This window comes from Podarcis pityusensis (genome assembly GCF_964106645.2).
Source record: "Podarcis pityusensis genome assembly, chromosome: 3".
Lineage (NCBI taxonomy): Eukaryota > Metazoa > Chordata > Lepidosauria > Squamata > Lacertidae > Podarcis > Podarcis pityusensis.
Window position 1 is genome coordinate 123,076,191 of NC_138026.1, and position 20,135 is coordinate 123,096,325.

The 20,135-nt window shown below is 48.8% G+C and overlaps 2 protein-coding genes across 2 annotated transcripts in view; both read left to right on the plus strand.

Moving 5' to 3' along the window:
* The first annotated feature begins 1,704 nt into the window (after positions 1–1,704).
* Positions 1,705–11,809, plus strand: LOC308474508 (uncharacterized protein). The gene is made up of 5 exons (XM_081000896.1): positions 1,705–2,212; positions 2,932–3,013; positions 5,498–5,580; positions 8,718–8,844; positions 9,219–11,809. The coding sequence occupies exons 1-5, from the start codon at positions 1,787–1,789 to the stop codon at positions 11,474–11,476; spliced, it is 2,976 nt and encodes a 991-aa protein (XP_080857022.1). The 5' UTR covers positions 1,705–1,786; the 3' UTR covers positions 11,477–11,809.
* Positions 11,810–15,480: 3,671 nt separating this feature from the next.
* Positions 15,481–20,135, plus strand: part of LOC308474552 (uncharacterized protein) — a 28,693-nt gene continuing 24,038 nt past the window's right edge. The window contains exons 1-4 of the mRNA XM_081001009.1: positions 15,481–15,862; positions 16,850–16,925; positions 17,202–17,284; positions 18,040–18,166. Of these exons, the coding sequence (XP_080857135.1) occupies positions 16,865–16,925; positions 17,202–17,284; positions 18,040–18,166 (271 nt within the window). The 5' untranslated portion in view covers positions 15,481–15,862; positions 16,850–16,864. The remainder of the gene's footprint in view (positions 15,863–16,849; positions 16,926–17,201; positions 17,285–18,039; positions 18,167–20,135) is intronic.

Sequence of the window (20,135 nt, forward strand, 5' to 3'; positions counted from 1 at the left end):
CCCTGAGGCGGAGGGGGAGATCCCTCCCGGGAGGGGAACAAGTGCCTTGCTCGACAGAGGAGGCAGCCCCAGGGAAACCTTTGGACACGAAATAAAGGCCGCAAATCAGAAGAGGGAGGGCGAGAACATGGCTGTCCACCTTTCCCCCTTTTTAAGGGAAATTCCCTTATTCCGAATAGGATTCCTCGCAAGAAAAGGGGAAAGTTGACAGCTATGGCGGAGAAGAGGAAGGTCTTCCTCCTGCAGCGTCTTGTAAGAGAGAAAGAAAAGCCCGCCGAGTCCAAAAGAAGAAGCCTCTCCTGAAAGACAAGGGCTTGTTGCAAAGCCTTCAGAAATAAGCAGGAGGCAGACGAGAGAGAGAGAGAAAGGGAGCAGCTGGCTGAGCGCAGGCATTTCTCCCTCCTGGCTCAGCGCGACCTGGAGATCCTCAAAGCAAAAGTGGCAACAGAAAGGAACCTTAGAGGATCTGCCAGGATTTTCCAAGCCAGATTGCTAATTCCTTTGTCAATTTCATTTCGATTTCCTGCTGCTTTTTGGACCGGTTCCAAGTCGTGTTCAGGAGCAGCTTCGCATAGAGGGCTTTGCTATCATCCCCTCGGATCCAGAGCCTGGAGTCCCCTGGACATGGCCTGTCTGTCCCAACCTAGTCAGCGAGGCCCCCTGAGCCGCCCCTGAGATGGTGGGATGCAGGAGGACCCCCAAGCATCTCTGGCTCTGTGGGGATTATGCAATGGAACATCAGCATCATTGCGGTCATTATTATTACTATCCTCCCCTTCCCTGAAGTCTCCATGGCAGATGAATGTAATGGAATTCTACTCATCAATCCGGAGCAGATTCCAACGTATAGTTAGCAGAGTAAACATTAAACACGTTGCAGGATTCCCCAAAAATAGACCAGAGGCCATTGTATTTCATCCAGCAGAGCTTTACTGCTACTGAAGGCAAATGAGCCTAAGAGTCACAAATCCAATACATTCAGGATTGGCACCATGCATAAGAAATCCACTTGCAGTAGACTTAACTTAAACTTACAATAGCTTATAATAATATGTCTAAACCTTAACATTATATGCAGAATACCACACCAGAAGGGAAAGAGACAGAAAGAGTAAGGCTCCTTCTGGTCTTACTCTTATAGTCAGCATGACCTTGACAGAAGAGAGAACAGGACCAATCTAATCCAGCAGTACTCAGCTTCTCTAAAGGAATAACCCAAACATCAGGAACCTTCTGCTTGTTTCTTTCACACAGAGAAGCTTCCAGAACCCTCTTGAACTAATTAGAATAGGAAAGATCTCTACGCATCAGATCAGTACTTTCTGTACTAATAAATGCAAACTTTAAAACTATATTTTAAACAGAAAGGCTCCACCCAGTTAGCCCTTTGGGGGGTTGACCAGATAATCATCCAGCCCTCAGAACAACAAGAAAGGACCCCACCCAAGTAGTGTGCTTTGAGGACGTTGGGGATTCCAAGTGCTGGAAAATAAGACAAAGACAGGAAAGAAATATGCCCTGAAGTGGGGGTGGCAGAGGAAGAGAGAGCACTCTTGAGGGTCCCCAGCTTAAGACCCCAACTATGGCCTAGTGTCTAAATTATATTCAGCACAAATTACTCACTTACCCATCATCCTTCTATCTTCACTTCTTCTCCTGACCTTGTATCAATCTGATAACAGAACAATGTATTTGCTTTGTAGGATTTGTGAGCAACCAACTCTATATCAGATAGACGGAACTCGACAGAAGACTAAAGGATTCCTTCGGATCTCTTGGAGGCTTCATGAGAGCCCAGATGGATGAGCAAGACTCAGCTGGCCCTGAAGCAGGAGAAGGCCCTGCCCTCCAAACTGGGAGCAGTGGGAGATTATGGGAAAACTCAGTGCAGAAGATCCCGGGTGAGGAGGACCCCCTCTGCTCAGAGGTGCAGAGCCAGCAGTTGACGCAGTCCGGCTCTCAGGAGGCCAAAGGACCCCGAGAGGCTTGCGGCCGACTCCACCACCTCAACTGTCGGTGGCTGAAGCCAGAAAGTCATACGAAAGCTCAGATGCTGGACCTGGTGATCTTGGAGCAGTTCCTGGCTGTCCTTCCGCTGGAGATGGAGAGCTGGGTGAGGGAATGTGGAGCAGAGACCAGTTCCCAGGCTGTAGCCCTGGCTGAAGGTTTCGTCCTGAGTCAGGCGGAGGAGAGAAAGCAAGCAGAGCAGCAGGTGAGAGAGACTTTCCTCTGGAAACTCCCAAGGGGCTCAGAATGTTATAAGCCAAAAATAGCTTATCTCCTGAGTTTATGCCAATAAAAACTCAGAAACGTGAGGAGTCCAACGTTTATTGTAAAGCAATAGGTTACAGTCGGTTTGTTCCGCAAAACTGCAACCCTGCCCAGTGGTCCAGGTGGTGGTATTTATAACATTTCAAACAAAGCTTTTCAATTTTCACCAATCATATACCTCATTACTTCATTTCTTGTTTTACACATGCGCAATAAGCTCTGGCAATTTATGCTGATTCAGGTTTGATTCTCACCATGTTCTGTTGCATTGTGCTATACACATGTTGGGAACCTGTGTTACGTGTAGTCATTAGCACTGTGTAACAACTTGAGCTGTATCTTTATAATTCACATATTAGCTATATTCCTGCCCCAAATGGAGGGTGGCAACTTGCAAAATCATCAGTTTCATAAAGTAACAGGTTACCATAAATTCTCTATTAGAAGCACACTCAAGGATTTACAGGAGTACACATCACATTTATTGTGGCCTTTTGGGCCCACCACCACCAGAATATGAAAGAGAATCTCCCAAAATGCTTTTCTAATGGCTCACCCACTTTAGGGAAGCAAGGGATGAGCTCTGCTCCTCCAAATTGTTTTATTCGGCCATTCCCCATTCTCCCCATTCTCTGTTTTGAATCCTTGTTGCTCTTTCAGCGGAAGGATCTGTTTGCAGAAATGGGCCCTGATTCCTGTGAGGCAGAGAAGACTCTGTTGGATGCCAGAGGGAGGCCGCTGGGTAAGGAGGAAGGAGTTTTTCCTTATTCTCTGGATTTTGAATCTAATCTGTGGGTTCTGTTCATCTTTAGGGGGTTGAGTCCCTGAGTGTTTTTCCCCTGCCAGCAAACAGTTACCTGGCAACAGCTCCTGATTGGCCAGAGCGCCAGGGAGGCAGTTGGAGTGGAGGGAGAGTCATGGTGTGGGAGAGTCATGGTGGGAGAGTCATGGTGTGGGAGATTCATGGTGTGGGAGAGTCATGGTGCGGGAGAGTCATGGCGTCTGTGAGGGGATTCTGTGCAGAGAGTTCCTTCTGACCAGGGTCATGATGAGGATAGGCGAGAACTCTCAGAAGATGCTCTCCGGTTCTGAATGGCAGAACCCTGTAGAAATAGACAAGACACAGCCCCACACGGGGCTGACAGGAAAAAGGGTCCTCAGAGGGAATCCTCTGACAGGAAAGGGCAGGAGGGATTCCGAGGCCAAGGAGGATTTGGGGGTCTGTAGGGAAACAGTCCAGCGGAAATCCAGTTGAACTATGGGAGATGTCTTGTAGTGTCCCCAAAACAAGGAAGGATTGGACTCTGATTAATAGAATACACACGAGGCTTGACCAGCAAGACTCTGGGAGGGATGCGTATAATATTTCCCTCTCCACCCCTTGGCCCAGGTCGTTTTATTCACAAAAGAACTTTTTACACAGTGTTCGTAAGAACCAATCGGATTTCCTCTGAGCATTTCAAAAAAAACCACATGGGACAAAGTCAGATCAGAAGAAATCCTGTTAACTACAAAGACTACTTTGAGCATGCTTACATATCTGAGAGTAAATAAAACAGGACTAGAGGAGGAATGCATTCAGCAAAACCCTGGAGGTCATAAACAAGCAGTAAACATGAGAGGAAGGATGGCAAGGAAAGATAGATATCTTTATCACCTCCTGTGTGAAACACTATTTATTTCCTGGCCCTAAGATTAACAAAACCAAGGAAAGGTACATCAAAGAAGCTACCTACTATCTTTATGGCCCAGGATGCCTGGTGAAGCAACTGGCCTGTGTGTAGAGTGCTTCTACGTGCCTGTCAGGCAGAGAAATTGGACAGAGACGCAGAGGCGTGGATTGGTCAGAAATCATATCAAAATGGCTTACCCAGTCAACGCAATGCTTTCATTGCTGGCACAAATGGCTTGCTCCATATTTTGTGTAATTCCTCATAGCAGTCCCACCTGATCACTACAATGTATAAAAGAAAGCCTGGGCAGCATACAGCCAATGTTTTAATAAAAAGCAACAGCACTGTGCCGTGGTGAAGAACCACACTTTTTGCTCCATTTCTGTGGAAGAAGAAGAACCAAAACCCCTTGTTTACATCCGTTATAATACAATCTGTTTGCAACCTGTTTTCCCCCAAGAAAACCCCTCTGAGGCTCCCGATTCCTTCTCCATTGGGGATTTCACCTGAGGGAGGGAAACAGGGCTGGCGCAGCGGCGCCAGGGAGAGAGAAGGCCGTTGCGCTGCGGCATATTAATTGGTGGCAACGCCGTGATACAAAGTTAAAACCCACATAGAAACCTGCCCACAGACACAGAACAACCAGCTTAATAAAGTATTGAGGTTATTTTATTAAAAGAAAGAAAATTTTCTGTCAGAAAACGGCCAGCAAGCACCAAGCAAGAGAGACCCGGGATGACCAGGGCAGGGAGCAGCCGCATCCGAGGAGAATCCTAATACTGAATTAGAAATGATGCGACTAAGATTAGAATTGGCCATAGTTGAAGCAGAGAAAGAAAGACATAAAGTTGAAACAGGGAAAGGAAAGGAAAAGGCAAATTAGCAGCTGAACAGGCCAGAATTACAGCTGACAGTGAGCGCAGATGCAGGCTGAGAGAGAGAGAGAGAGAGAGAGCGGATTAGCTCATGAGGAAAAAGAGAAAGAAGGAAATGCCAGATTAGCCCAAGAAGAAGGAGAAAGGGAGGCCAAGATGGACCATGAAAAAGACATGTTTCTTTTGAAAATGGAGGAAATGAAGCTGAGAGCAGAACTGCCACATCCGCTGGTGGGGGGTGGAGATTTTACCTCAGCTAATTCAAGAGATTTCCTAAGTATGTCCAAGGTGGTGATGTACAGGCATTCCTGTTTAGTTTGGACTTTCCTGTGGAAAATCGGATGCTTTCTTTATGCCACAGATATGTGGAACTTTGAGGGAAATATACTCAGATTTAAGAGAAGATGAAACCTCTGATGACCTCACATTCAAAGAAAGAGCAAAAGGGTGCTTTGGTTTAACTGCAGAGCAAAGTAGAAAAGCCTTTTGTGACACTGAAAGAAAACCAGGAGAGACTTCTGCCCAGCTGGGTAGACATATTGATAAAGCTCTGGGCAGATGGGTGGAAGGAAGGAAAATGGAAACCTGCAATGAGCCAGTCTGTAGCCTGAAATGCGCTGCTGAAGCTCTGAGAGACGCAGGAGCTGATGGCTTCCCTTTGACTTTTGTCTCTCGCAGGTGACAGACGGATGCCCCCCAGACCTCCTCATCCATCTTTTCATGAGAACGGAGGAGAAGCAGCAGCTGTGGAAACAGATCTGGTATGGGGAAAGAGCTTTGTGGGGAAAGAGTCAGAGGAGTGGGGCAGCCAGGGAGCCTCTGGGCCGGAAAGAATTTCTCCTCCTCTTGGCTTCTGTCAAAGCCTCGGTCCTGAACAAAGATGGACAGTGCCATTGGAGAAGCTCTATGTGCTGACAGGAATGAACAGCCATCTCTCCTTAACTGGGCTTCGGAATGTCACTTTTATTATTATGATTTATTAGTAGCTGCAGTTATATTTCTATATTGATCGTTAGATGCCAAAATCTAATCAGGCTTCTAAGCAGTTGAGAAGCCATAAAAAACAGTGGCCGGGATTCACCTAAGCAGCCCCATCAGCTGCACAAAGGGAATCCCCCCCCCCCTCCTCCTCCTCCTCCCCCTCTCTGTGCCCCCATGAGCCCCTTGAAGTTGGCTGTAGGGCAGAGGGAGGGTCCCATCGCCCCCCAAGCATCGCACAGCGGGAGTAGAGAAGGGAGCATTCTGTCTGGCAGACAGGAATACTTCCACAGACAGAATAATTTGAAGAACACCATGCGGAGTTCCACCCATTCACACAAAGATTAATACCCATCATTAAAATGCACAGTAAAATAAATCAACTGAAATGCTAAAATAGGCATCCAGACCTAAAATGTGCAGCAAAATAATCCCATTAAAACAACACAACAGTGAACGGGCAGAAAATAACCAAGCAGTGTGTGGTAGATAATCCATTAACACAAAGAAGAAGAAGAAGAAGAAGATGATGATAATAATTTATTATTTGTACCCCGCCGATCTGGCTGACTTTCCAATCGAGTGTTAAAAACAGTACAGCATTAAATATTAAAAACTTCCCTGAACAGGGCTGCCTTCAGATGTCTTTTAAAGAGAAGATAGCTGCTTATCGGGTGGCGCTGTGGGTAAAACCTCAGCGCCTAGGACTTGCCGATCAGAAGGTCGGCAGTTCGAATCCCCGTGGCAGGGTGAGCTCCCGTCTTTCGGTCCCTGCTCCTGCCCACCTAGCAGTTCGAAAGCACCCCTAAGTGCAAGTAGATAAATAGGTACTGCTTTATAGCGGGAAGGTGAACGGCGTTTCCGTGTGCTGCGCTGGTGCTGGCTCGCCAGAGCAGCTTCGTCACGCTGGCCACGTGACCCGGAAGTGTCTGCGGACAGCACTGGCCCCCGGCCTCTTAAGTGAGATGGGCGCACAACCCTAGAGTCGGACACAACTGGCCCGTACGGGCAGGGGTACCTTTACCTTTACCTTTTATGAAGGGAGGGCGTTCCACAGGGCGGGCGCCACTATCGAGAAGGCCCTCTGCCTGGTTCCCTGTAGCTTTGCTTCCCGCAGGGAGGGAACCGCCAGAAGGCCCTTGGAGCTGGACCTCAGTGTCCGGGCAGAATGATGGAGGTGGAGACGCTCCTTCAGATATACTGGACCAAGGCCGTTTAGGGCTTTCAAGGTCAGCACCAACACTTTGAATTGTGCTCAGAAACGTACTGGGAGCCAATGTAGGTCTTTCTGACCGGTGTTATATGGTCTTGGCGGCCGTTCCCAGTCCCCAGTCCAGCTGCCGCATTCTGGATTAATTGCAGTTTCCGGGTCACCTTCAAAGGTAGCCCCATGTAGAGCACATTGCAGTAGTCCAAAGTAGTCCATTGCAGTAGTACAAAGATTAATACCCATCATTAAAATGCACAATAAAATTATTCAGTTACCCTATTTTTTGCTCCATAAGGCGCATCTGACCATAAGACGCACCTAGTTTTTAGAGAAGGAAAATGGGGGTGGTTGTGAATCAAATGTTGTACTAAACTATTTAATAAACTACCGGTATATCAGAGTGAAAGGGACAGGAGCTATATGTTTGTTTAGCGGATCAGCTGAGACGCTGGGGGATTTGCGTAATTTTTCCCTCTCCCTCATCCTGTGCCCTCCCATCCCCAGCATCCTTCCTATTTTACCTCCTGGTTCTCACTGCGCTCGTGGCTCAGAGCTTGAGGTGTTTTTTTTTTTTGCTGCTGGTTGCTTAAATTTCATCCTTCCCAATCCAGCCCCTCCTGTGCCCTGTCGTCCCTCTGCAGCCTCATTGCTCCATTTAGGGAGCGTGCGGACCTTTGCTAGCTGAGGCTGCTGCAGCTGTTGCTGGCTACGCACCACTTTTAAAAACGCCTGCTGGCTTTGAATCGCCTGCCTCCCCTTGCTATTTTACTTGTTTGCCCTGTGCCTGGGTTTTTTTCCATTTAACAGTTTGCAGCCTTTTCCTTCCGCTGCTTGTTTTGAGGCAGGATAGATTTGAGCACGTGAGCAGGACTTGGATTGCAGGGAATTCGCCACTAGCTGTGTAAATGCGCTCCTCCTTGCAGCCTTCTACTTTGTTTGTACACGTGGCTACCTAACAATAGCGAACCTACCTCTTTTCTACTGTAAAAGTTACACTTTTGCTCCGATTCTGTTGCTGCCAGTGGCTTCTTATCACTCGAACTGAACCTGATATAGTCTATTCAGCTCTGCTTTTAGCACCTCTTGTTTGTTTTATGGCTGTGCCAGTAGCCTGAGAGTTACAACTGATTAGCTGTTAGTTAGCGAGACCAGTTGCTAGGCAACAAGCGGGGGAGCAGCACGCCCCCAAACAGACCCAACACAAGGACCCCAGCGGCCTCCTCTCATGTAAGCGGCTCCTCTCCTGCTTTGCTGCTTTAAAGCGAGTCATGGAGGAGGGAAGGAAGGGGAGCCCATTCATCACTCCTCCCCGGCTCGCTTTAAAGCAGCAAAGCAGGAGAGAAGCCGCTTACATGGCTCCCGCTTTGCTTGCTTTACAGTGAGCCGAGCTGGGGAGGAGGGAGGGAAGGAGAGCCATGGATCCTCTGCTCGCAACTGCAGCGGCAGCAGAGGGATCCCACGGCCGTCTGTACGCATTCACTCCCTAAGACACACAGACATTTCCCCTTGCTTTTTAGGAGGAAAAGAGTGTGTCTTATGGAGCGAAAAAACGCTAAAATGCTAAAGTAGGCAGTACCTATGCATCAAAATGTGCATCAAAGTAATCCCATTAAAACAACACAACAATGAATGGGCAGAAAACAACTGAGCAATGTATAGTGGATAATCTTTATGCGGTCTCAGAAGAGGACCTTTTTCCTTTTCCTTCAGGGTCCTCTGTGCTTTGAAGATGTCGCTGTGTGTTTCACAGAGGAGGAGTGGGCGTTGCTGGATCCTGACCAGAGAGCTCTGCATAAGGAAGTCATGGAGGAGAATCGTAGGATTGTGGACTCTCTCAGTAAGGATTCCTGCTGGATCATAATATATGTTTTGAAATCCAATACATTATAAAAATTTTTATGGTGCTCAACAGCATCTGGGATTCTTGTTCCCCACAGCTCACCTTGAATCTACTGTTCTGTCTGCGAATATTCTTGCCCCACATATGCCTTTTTAAACCATGACCAGGCTGGTCTGAGCTGCCCAGACCTTCTTGAATGTAACTGGCAGAAGAAGAAGTAGTCAACAAAGGCAGTGAACCCTGTAGTAAGGCCTCAAATCTAACTCCCTTCAGTTCTTCATACATCACAAACATTCATTAGCAGTGTTCCATAATTTGAATAATTTGAGGCTCCATTTCTTCCTGATGGTCTGTTTCTCTCTTTGATGCAGGTGCTGATGGATTGGAAATTATGAACAAGAGAGGCCATGACAACATTCACAGAGTGGGGAAGCTTTATAAATATTTAGAGTGTGGAGAGAGCTATATTCAGAGCTCCTATTCCACTTCCCATAATATAAATCCTGTTGGAAAGAATCTCTATCAGTGCTTAAAAGATGATAGGACGTTTCGTCAGAAGAAATGTCTCACTTTCCATCCAAGAACTCAGAGCAGGGAGAAACCACATCATTGCTTTGAATGTGGAAAGAGCTTCAGCCAGAGGGCTAAGCTCATTACCCATCAAAGAATTCATACAGGGGAGAAACCATTTCAGTGCCTGGAATGTGGAAAGAGCTTCAGCCAGAGGGGTCATCTCACTTCCCATCAAACAATTCATACCGGGGTGAAACCATATATGTGCATGAAATGTGGAAAGACTTTCAGTCGGGAGGATAGTCTCACTTCACACCAAACAATTCACAGTGAGGAGAGACCATATCAGTGCTTAGAATGTGGAAAGAGCTTTAAATGGAAGAAAAGTCTCACTTTACATGAAAGATTTCACAGAGGGGAGGGACCATATAAGTCCTTGGAATATGGAAGTAGCTTCGGTCAGAATAGTAGTCTCACTTCACATCAAAGAATTAACATTGAGGAGAGACCATATCAGTGCTTGGAATGTGGAAAGAGCTTCAGTCACAGGGCTGTGCTGAAGACCCATCAAAAAATTCATACAGGGGATAAATTGTATCAGTGCTTGGAATGTGGAAAGAGCTTCAGTTACAAGCACGTGCTCACAGCCCATCAAAGAATTCATACAGGGGAGAAACCATATCAGTGCATGGAATGCGGAAGGAGCTTCAGTAGGAAGGACCATCTCACTTCCCACCAAATAACTCACAGTGGAAAGAAACCCCATCACTGCTTGGAATGTGGAAAGAACTTCAGTCACAGACATGTGCTCACGGCCCATCAAAGAATTCATACAGGAGAGAAACCGTATCAGTGCATGGAATGCGGAAAGAGCTTCAGTCACAGACATGTGCTCATGGCCCATCAAATAATTCATACAGGGGAGAAACCATATAACTGCTTGGAATGTGGAAGGAGCTTCAGGAATAGGGCCGATCTCAATTACCATCAAATAAGCCACAGTGGAGGGGAAACCCATAAGTGCTTGGAATGTGGAAAGAGCTTCAGTCAGAGAGCTAAACTCATGGCTCATCAGAGAATTCATACAGGAGAGAAACCATATCAGTGTTTTGAATGTGGGAAGCGCTTCAGGAATAGGACCCATCTCACTTCCCATCAAAGAACTCACAGCGGGGAGAAACCCCATAAGTGCATGGAATGCGGAAAAATCTTCATGCAGAGGGATCAGCTAAAGGCTCATCAGAGAATTCATACAGGGGAGAAACCATATCAGTGCGTGGAATGTGGAAGGAGTTTCAGTAGGAAGGACAATCTCGCTTCCCACCAAATAACGCACAGTGGGAAGAAACCCCATCACTGCTTAGAATGTGGAAAGAACTTCAGTCACAGGGCTGTGCTTAAGGCCCATCAAAGAATTCATACAGGAGAGAAACCATATCAGTGTTCAGAATGTGGGAAGAGCTTCGGTAAGAAGGCTGTGCTCACAGCCCATCAAAGAATTCATATAGGGGAGAAACCACACCAGTGTTCTGTATGTGGAAAATGCTTCAGTCAGAAGGTCCACCTCACTTCCCATCAAAGAACTCACACCGGGGTGAAACCATATCTCTGCATGAAATGTGGAAAGCCTTTCAGTCGGAAGGACAGTCTCACTTTACATGAAAAAAATCACAGAAAAGAAGAGGCATATAAAAGCTTCAAATGTGTACGGGACTTCATTAAGGGATCCCAGTTCACTTCCCATCAAATAGCACACAGTGGTGAGAAAGCATACCAGTGTTTGGAATGTGGGAAGAGCTTCAAATTGAAGAAAAGTCTCACTTTACATAAAATTCTTCACAGTCAGGAGAGACCATTTCAGTGCTTGGAATGTGGAAAATGCTTCAGTCGCAAGGCATATCTCACTTCCCATCAAACAATTCACAGTGAGGAGAGACCATATCAGTGCTTAGAATGTGGAAAGAGCTTCAAATGGAAGAAAAGTTTCACATTCCATCAAAGAATTCATACAGGGGAGAAACCATATCAGTGCTTAGAATGTGGAAAGAGCTTCATGCAGAGGTCTAAGATGACAATCCATCAAAGAACTCACCGCAAGGAGACTCATAGCATTTGAAGATGGCTGACACATCTCCTCTTAATCTCCTCTTTTTGAGACAAAACATATCCAACTCAGAACTTTGGGTATAGGGCGGTGTATCATTTTGGTCTCCTTCCTCTGCACGTGTTCCAGCTTGACAATATCCTCCTTTTATTGTGGCGTCCAGAACTGGACCCTGTACTCCAGGTGTGTTCTGACCAAGGCAGAAGGGAGTGCTAATAATATTTCCGATGATCAGGACACCAGATGTCTGTTGATGCAGCCTAAAATAACATTAGCTTATTTTGCTGCTGCCTCACATTTTGACTCGTGTTAATCTTGTGGTGGACTAAGACCCCTAGGTCCTTTTCACAAGTAAAGCATCTCTGACAAATGGCCATCCAAGCTCTGCTGAAAACTTCCAACAAAGGAGAGTACACCACCTCCCGAGGGAGACAGTTCCACTGTCGACCGCTCTTACTGTCAGAAGGTTCTTCTTGATGAATAGTCAGAATCTCCTTTCCTGTAACTTGAAGCCATTGATTTGAGTCCTACTCTCCAGAGCAGGAGAAAACAAGTCTGCTCCATCTTCCCTTGATATATCTGAAGTTGGCTGTTGTATCTCCTCTCAGTCTCCTCTTTTCCAGGCTAAACATCCCCAGCTCCCTCAACAGTGGTTCCATGTGGTGGGTGAGTTTCTTTTTATTTTCAAGAAAGGTTAAGAATAACTCTGCAGCTGGATTAGCCCATTGTTCCACCCAAAGGCCTTTCTTAAAAAGGAAGACAAGACCGGCCCTGCCATGAGTCTTGCCTCAGGCAGTGGCTTTGGGTGAAGCAGCAGTGTCTCTGCCCAGTGAGGCCCTTCCATGACAGAGGAAGCTGGCTGAAGCCTTGTCAGGATTTTGTCTGTCCAGCAGTGGCAAGCAGCTTGGACCCATCAGGGCCTGGGAGAGGAAGAGAACCAAAAAGATGCCGTAGCTCCTGCTACAACTGAAGGTAAAGAAGGGTCCAGTGAGCAGACCCAGCGCCTCTCTCCTGCGCCCAAGAGGCCCTTGCTGCAAAGCAGAGGAGGCCACAAAGGCTGCTCATTGGGGAAGGGGAGCCTTATTAATAACTTTTTCTGTTGAGAAATAGCAAAGTGGGTGAAAATAGAAACAAACCAGAAACGCAAGTTGAGGGAAGTCTTGGAAGGGAGGGAGGGAGGAATATATAGGAAATGTTAAGAATTTGAGATATATGTAATGAATGAAAATGAAAAATGAATAAAAAAATTAAAGAAAGAAACATATGTTCATGGGATGCCCGAAGCTTGCACATTTTTGGAGGAAAGTATTAAGGTGCATACGAACTACATGCCAACTTTATATGCATTGACAACGGGTTAATGTAAATGTACACTTTGCATCCTTCCTTCTGCTAAACAACTGATATTGATTCATTGGAAAGATAATGCCATGGTCCCCTTTGAACGATGGATACAAGATAGGACTGCTCTTGCAACATAGGAGTGTAGATTGTGGAGAAATAGAATACATTTATAAAAACAATGATTTGTTAATCCAGTGGTACCTCAGGTGAAGTACTTAATTCGTTCCGGAGGTCCGTACTTAACCTGAAACTGTTCTTAACCTGAAGCACCACTTTAGCTAATGGGGCCTCCCGCTGCTGCCGTGCCACCAGAGCATGATTTCTGTTCTCATCCTGAAGCAAAGTTCTTAACCTGAAGCACAATTTCTGGGTTAGTGGAGTCTGTAACCTGAAGCGTATGTAACCTGAGGTACCACTGTTATATTTTACTCATTACTATATCGTACTACTTACGTATTGTATTGTATCACAGTTTCAAGCAGTTTCCTTTGGTTTGACCTTTCTCCACCTTTTTCACTTCATTTCTCTACTGAAAATTGACAACAAAATAGGAATTTTAAGAGAAAAAGAGAGGTTGAATGGTGCATTTCCTTTGAGGGGGTTTCCCGTGGGAGTGGGAAGAGGTTCATAAAAGAGAAGTGCCGCTCCTGATGGAGCCCATGTGGAAGGCGTTGAGGCGTCGCTCCTGGTGGGTGCAAGTGGCCCAGATCTGGGAGAATGGCCAGAGTGCGGAAGCTGCTGGAGAACCTTCCAACAGGAGCCTTCCAGGAGAATAACAGGACAGGCAGGCAGCCTTGGCCTCCTGGAACAACCGCACTCTTGTCCTTGCACTTAAAAGGACTGCACCCTCTGGGGAGAGAGAGACTTTGTGTTGAGACCTTGTATTGGACTGGTTGCCTCTTTGCTCATTAAATGAATTAAAGACTCGTCCACCTCCGTCTCTGTGAGATGTGGTTATTTCATTCTGGGGGTCCGAGGGGGAACCTTCTGCAGTGTAGAAACACTACCAACCAGATCCTTGGGTTCCCCTCGGCTATGCACCCCCTCCCAGAGGATGCAGGGCTTCCCCCAGCCATCCATCCCTTTGGTGAGCCAGTCTACCTGCAGGAGATTCTGCAGTCCCCCTCCGGGCATGTGGCCCTTTCTGCCCGAGCCCGTTCAAAGTATGGAGGGCACACGGAGGGCACACGTTCAAGGTATGGAGTCACACTTCTCTGAAGTCTCTCAGGCCCACTCACCTCACAGAGTGTGCGTTGTGGGGGAGGAAGGGAAAGGAGAATGTGAGCTGCTTTGAGACTCCTTTGGGTAGCGATAAAGCAGGATATCAAATCCAAACTCTTCTTGGGACTGGCGGTGAAATATACTCGGAGTTGAGAGTGGATTTCATTCTCTTTATTCAGCTCATAGTGGTGAGGAGGAAAGTTCCCCCACAATATCTGCTTTATATACATTATTTACACAATGGGCTGCACACGACTGGCTAATTCTGGGATTCTCCTGTGGACCAATCAGTTTGTGGATTCACTTCCACCTGGAGCTCAATTGGGTGGCTCCTGCAGACCAATCATACTGCTGCATTGTTCTAGGACCAATCAGACTGCTGCATTTCGGATCCTATTCAACTCAGTGCATAACAGGCAGAGAGAGGGAGGGTGTCCAGCCACGCAGGGCTCTCTCAGGGCATCTGTCCTTTCTGCCCGCTCCCGCTCCAGGTCTGGGGTGCATGGCAGCTCCTTGAAGCCTCACCATCCCCTCGCTGGGGAGGAACAGGGGAGACCCCGAAGCTCCAGAGGCGCAGCCGAGACAGGGTGAACGGGGGAGAAGCTGGTCCAGGGGAGGTGGAGGGTAGATCTGCCCCTGGGCGGAGGAAGCGAGCTGAGGGTTGGCTCCTTGCCCAACAGCGCAGAGGGACCATTCTGACCTCCGGACTCAGCTCCTGTCTGCCCAGCCCAGACCCCGTGAAGAGCCGGGGTGATAGAGGACTCCAGTTGGGGCGACACCCAGAGTGAGGCTGGGCTGGAGTCTAGCAGCAAAGGGGGCTTTCAGCTTTGAGCGCCTCCGTTTTGCCCCCTTCCCTTGCCAGCTGTGGCCCCCCCTGATGTTTCTGGACCGACCTCCCACCCCCGATGTGGAGCCTAGGAAGGGGGCTGGGGGGCATAGCTGCCAACCATCCCTTTTTTGGCGGGACAGTCCCTCATCCCAGCGCCGTGTCCTGATGATGTCCCTTCAATTTCCCGGGTTTCAAAGGAAGCAGCTCCTCTCCCTCCCTCCCTCCCTGCTGGCCAGGGCGGAGGGAGGCTCCAACTGGGTTGCTTGGCTGCGTTGCTCACCCAATAAGGAGTCTAAGAACGACTGGGGGGTGGAGCTTGCATGCCTTGTGCCGATCAAATCGGCCGCCTTGCCTGGGGACTCGCCTTTGCTCAGCGCTTCCCAGCGGAGAGGTGACAGTGATTTTCCTTGCTGCATCCCCTTTGCCGGGTTGCTGCGCTGTGGGAACCACCGCTTGAGGCTTCGTTTGGCTGCTGGCTGGGCTTTCTGCCTTTGGCTCGGAGGGGCTCAGAAGTCGAACGTACCTGTGCCCGGAAAATCCCTTATTTTGGCTGCTGATCCCTTATTTCGAGGCTGCTGGTCCCTTATTTTCAAATCTGTAAGTTGACAGCTCTGCTGGGGGGTCGGCCGGAGAGCCCCCCTCGGAGCCTGCCTGCTGGCGCCCCCCTCCCTCCCCGGCGTGCCAGGCTGCAGCTTTGGGGCCGCGCGAGCGCGCAGAGGGGGTTCTGCCTTGCCGAGCCCAGGTCCGCATCCGCGGGGCAGCCTGGCCCGGCCTCCTGGAGGCTGCCCTGCCGGGGGAAGCGGCCGAGGAGAGGTCTGCCCGAGACCTGGCTGGCCTGCAGGGCGCTCTGCACATGCTCCGATCTCCCTCTCCCCAGGCTCCCCCAAACGAGGGACCAGCTGGGCGCGCCAAGGGTTAAGAGCAGCTGCGCCGCCCTCCTAGAGAGGACAGGAAGGGAGGGGGCGGGGGCGGGTCTTCCGGAGGCGCCCCTCTTGTCTCCTCCGGTGAGTCTCCCCCTCTTTCCTGGGGGGCTGCAGGGGGGGGAAGGAGGGGGGCAGAGAAGCCCTGGGGGGCCGGGCGGAAAGCGGGGGCCGGAAAGGAAGCGCAGCAAGTGAGAACTGGGGGGGGGGGAGCCCTCCCTGAGACGGGGGGGGGGGAGTGCAGGAGGACCCCCCAGCATCTATGGCTCTGGGGATTATGCAATGGAACATCACCATTGCGGTTATTATTATTATTAGTATTATTAACCTTCTCTTCCCCCAGAGTTCCCAGGGCAGATTACAACATTAAAACTATACTTAAAACAGATTTTAAAAAGCTTGCTGTCACAGACAGAAGGTGAGTCTTACTTGCTTTTTAGCAGTGTTCTTTTACCCCACCTAATCATCATCATCATCATCATCATCATCATAGATTTATATGCCCCCCCCCCCCCCGCCTGACCACATTTTCCAGGCATTCTGGGCGGCTTCCAACAAATTAAAACAGAGAAAGGCTACCTGAAGACGTACTTTGGAGTGGCCCAGTTAGCCCTTGGGGGGGGGGTGACCAGACAAGCATCCGGCCCTCAGAAAAAAAGAGAAAGGACCCCTTGAGGACGTTGGGGATTCCAGGTGCTGGAAAATAAGACAGAAGCAGGAAAGAAATGGGCCCTGAAGTGGGGGTGGGAGAGGAAGAGGGTCCACAGCTTAAGACCCCAACTGTGGGCCAGTGACCCCTTCCCAGGCTGTGGCCCTGACTGAAGGTTTCCTCCTGAGTCAGGCGGAGGAGAGAAAGCAGGCAGAGCAGCAGGTGAGAGAGACTTTCCCCTGGAAACTCCCAAGGGGCTCAGAACATGAGGGAGAATCTCCCAAACTGCTCTCCTAACGGCTCACCGCCTTTTGGGAAGCAAGGGATGAGATCTGCTCCCCTAAAGTGTTTTCTTCGGTCATTCCTGTTCTAATCCTTCTCCCTATTCTCTGTTTTGATCCTTGTTGCTCTTTCCGGGAAAGGATCTGTTTGCAGAAATGGACCCAGATTCCTCTGAGGCACAGAGGACTCAGATGGACACCAGAGGGAGGCCACTGGGTAAGGAGAAGCGAGATTTTCTTCTCATTCTGTGGATCTTGAAACTATCTGTGCGTTCTGTTCATCTTTGGGGGGGGGGGGGAAGCACTTGGGGCCAAGAGCGCCAAGGAGGGGAGATGTATTTTGACCCAAAGTAAGTTTGAAATGAGTACAAATGTCTAAATGCGCTTTGCAAGAAAGACTTTCTCTAAGGTCCATCTGTAGCCTGAAATGCGCTGCTGAAGCTCTGAGAGACGCAGGAGCTGATGGCTTCCCTTTGACTTTTGTCTCTCGCAGGTGACCGAAGGATGCCCCCCAGACCTCCTCATCCATCTTTTCATGAGAACGGAGGAGAAGCAGCAGCTGTGGAAACAGATCTGGTATGGGGAAAGAGCTTTGTGGGGAAAGAGTCAGAGGAGTGGGGCAGCCAGGGAGCCTCTGGGCCGGAAAGAATTTCTCCTCCTCTTGGCTTCTGTCAAAGCCTCGGTCCTGAACAAAGATGGACAGTGCCATTGGAGAAGCTCTATGTGCTGACAGGAATGAACAGCCATCTCTCCTTAACTGGGCTTCGGAATGTCACTATTTTTATGATTTATCAGTAGCTGCAGTTATATTTCTATATTGATCGTTAGATGCCAAAATCTAATCAGGCTTCTAAGCAGTTGAGAAGCCATAAAAAACCGTGGCCGGGATTCACCTAAGCAGCCCCATGAGCTGCACAAGGGGAATCCCCCCCCCTCCTCCTCCTCCTCCTTCTCCCCCTCTCTGTGCCCCCATGAGCCCCTTGAAGTTGGCTGTAGGGCAGAGGGAGGGTCCCATCGCCCCCCAAGCATCGCACAGCGGGAGTAGAGAAGGGAGCATTCTGTCTGGCAGACAGGAATACTTCCACAGACAGAATAATTTGAAGAACACCATGGGGAGTTCCACCCATTCACACAAAGATTAATACCCATCATTAAAACGCACAGTAAAATAAATCAGTTGAAATGCTAAAATAGGCATCCAGACCTAAAATGTGCAGCAAAATAATCCCATTAAAAGAACACAACAAGGAATGGGCAGAAAACAACTGAGCAATGTATAGTGGATAATCTTTATGCTGTCTCAGAAGAGGACCTTTTTCCTTTTCCTTGAGGGTCCTCTGTGCTTTGAAGATGTCGCTGTGTATTTCACAGAGGAGGAGTGGGCGTTGCTGGATCCTGACCAGAGAGCTCTGCATAAGGAAGTCATGGAGGAGAATCGTAGGATTGTGGACTCTCTCAGTAAGGCTTCCTGCTGGACTATAATATATGTTTTGAAATACACCCACCCACCCAAACCCACAGACCCCTACCTCCACCTGTGAGGACTTGACCTGGCATGTGTAACAGAGACTTGGTTGGATGAAGCAGATGGGCCTGTCCTTGCCGCTGCTTGTCCACCAGGTTTCTCTTACGCACAGCAACCCAGGTCATGTGGGCGGGGAGGGGGGGTTGCAGTGATTTTTAGGAAGTCATTAGTTTGCACCAGGCGTCCTATTGGGAAGACCCAGTTTTCCGAGTGCATGTTCTGGAGGTTGGGCAATAGGGGCAGTACAGGATTCCTATTGGTGTACCGACCTCCCCGCTGCACCAAGGATTCCCTGCCTGAGCTGCTTCAGGTTGTGGCGGATGTTCTCCTGGAGACACCTAGCTTGGTTGTCCTTGGGGATTTTAGCATCCATGCTGACACGACCTTACAAGGGGCCGCTCGGGACTTCGTGGAAAGCATGGCCTCCATGGGGCTGTCCCTGAATAAGTCTGGCCCAACCCATAGCCGCAGACATGCCTTGGACCTGGTGTTTACCTCTATGGATGTTGGTGATCTGACACTAAGTAAAAGCGAAACGAAAGAAGTGCCATGGTCAGATCACTTCCTGGTGCAACTGGACTTCTCCGCGACCCATCCCCTCTGCAGGGAGGTGGGACCAATTCGGATGGTCCGCCCCCACCACTTAATGGATCCAAATGGTTTCCAGAGAGCGGTAGGGGATGCTTTATCCCATGTTGATGGCCTTTCAGCTGATTCCCTGGTGGCCCGCTGGAATGTGGAGTTAACCAGAGCTATTGACTGTTTGGCTCCGAAGCGCCCTCTCCGATTGCATGGAGCCCGGACAGCCCCGTGGTTTTCCACGGATCTGAGGGCAATGAAACAATCGTTGAGACGGCTAGAGCGCCGGTGGCGGATGACCCATTCCGAATCTGACCGGCACAGGTTGGAGCTTAACGTCGAGCCTACCAAGTGGCGATAGCGACGGCGAAGAAGAATTTCTTCACCGCCTCTATTGCATCTGCAGAAAACAGCAGCAGGAGACTTTTTCTGGTGGTTCACAATTTAGCGGAACCACCTGCAACATCGGGGCCCAGTACGGGCCACATGATTTCCTGCAATGATTTTGCAAAGTTTTTTGTAGATAAAGTTGCTCAGGTTCGAGAAGAGGTGGACTCCACAGTGGGAGCAGGGCCAGGGCGGGAGAGTGCTAGAGTCCTGTCTAGTCAAGTTGTGTGGGATCAATTCAAATCTGTTACCTCCGAGGATGTGGACAGGCTGCTTGGACGAGTGAAACCAACCACCTGTCTCCTTGATCCCTGCCCATCCTGGCTCGTAAAAGCTAGCCAGGAAGGGCTGGGCGATGGGCTTCGTGGGGTGGTGAATGCTTCCCTCCGTGAGGGAGCCTTCTCAGAAACTCAATCCAGATAAGACAGAGGCAGTTAGTGGGTGGTGCCCTAGACCAGATGGGTGGGAGATGGCCTGCTCTTAAAAAAAAAAAAAATTAAATTGGTTTTACATAAAGTTATACACAATAACTGTAACCTTTCCAAAACATACAAAATATCAAGGTTCTTTCAAACCTTCAGACCTTCCCCCACATGGGTTCCAGTTCTAAAGATGTAATCTTTTCCCTTTTTCCTGCATCTTTTACCATTATCCATCTATTACGTAACCATAGTAACCAAAGTTCAGTTCACATTACAAGTGTCCTTGTATCCCTGCCCGTGATTTTAACTGTCTACAGTGGTCTTTCAAGTATACAATAAAATTATTCCAGTCTTTTAAAAATACTTGTTCTTCCTGGTTTCTGATCTTTCCCCTTAGTCTTGCCATTTCTGCGCATTCCATCAGTTTGGTCTGCCGCTCTTCTTTAGTCGGTACTTCACCTTCTTTCCATCTCTGGGCCAAAAACATTCTCACTGCCGTCATTGCATACGTAAA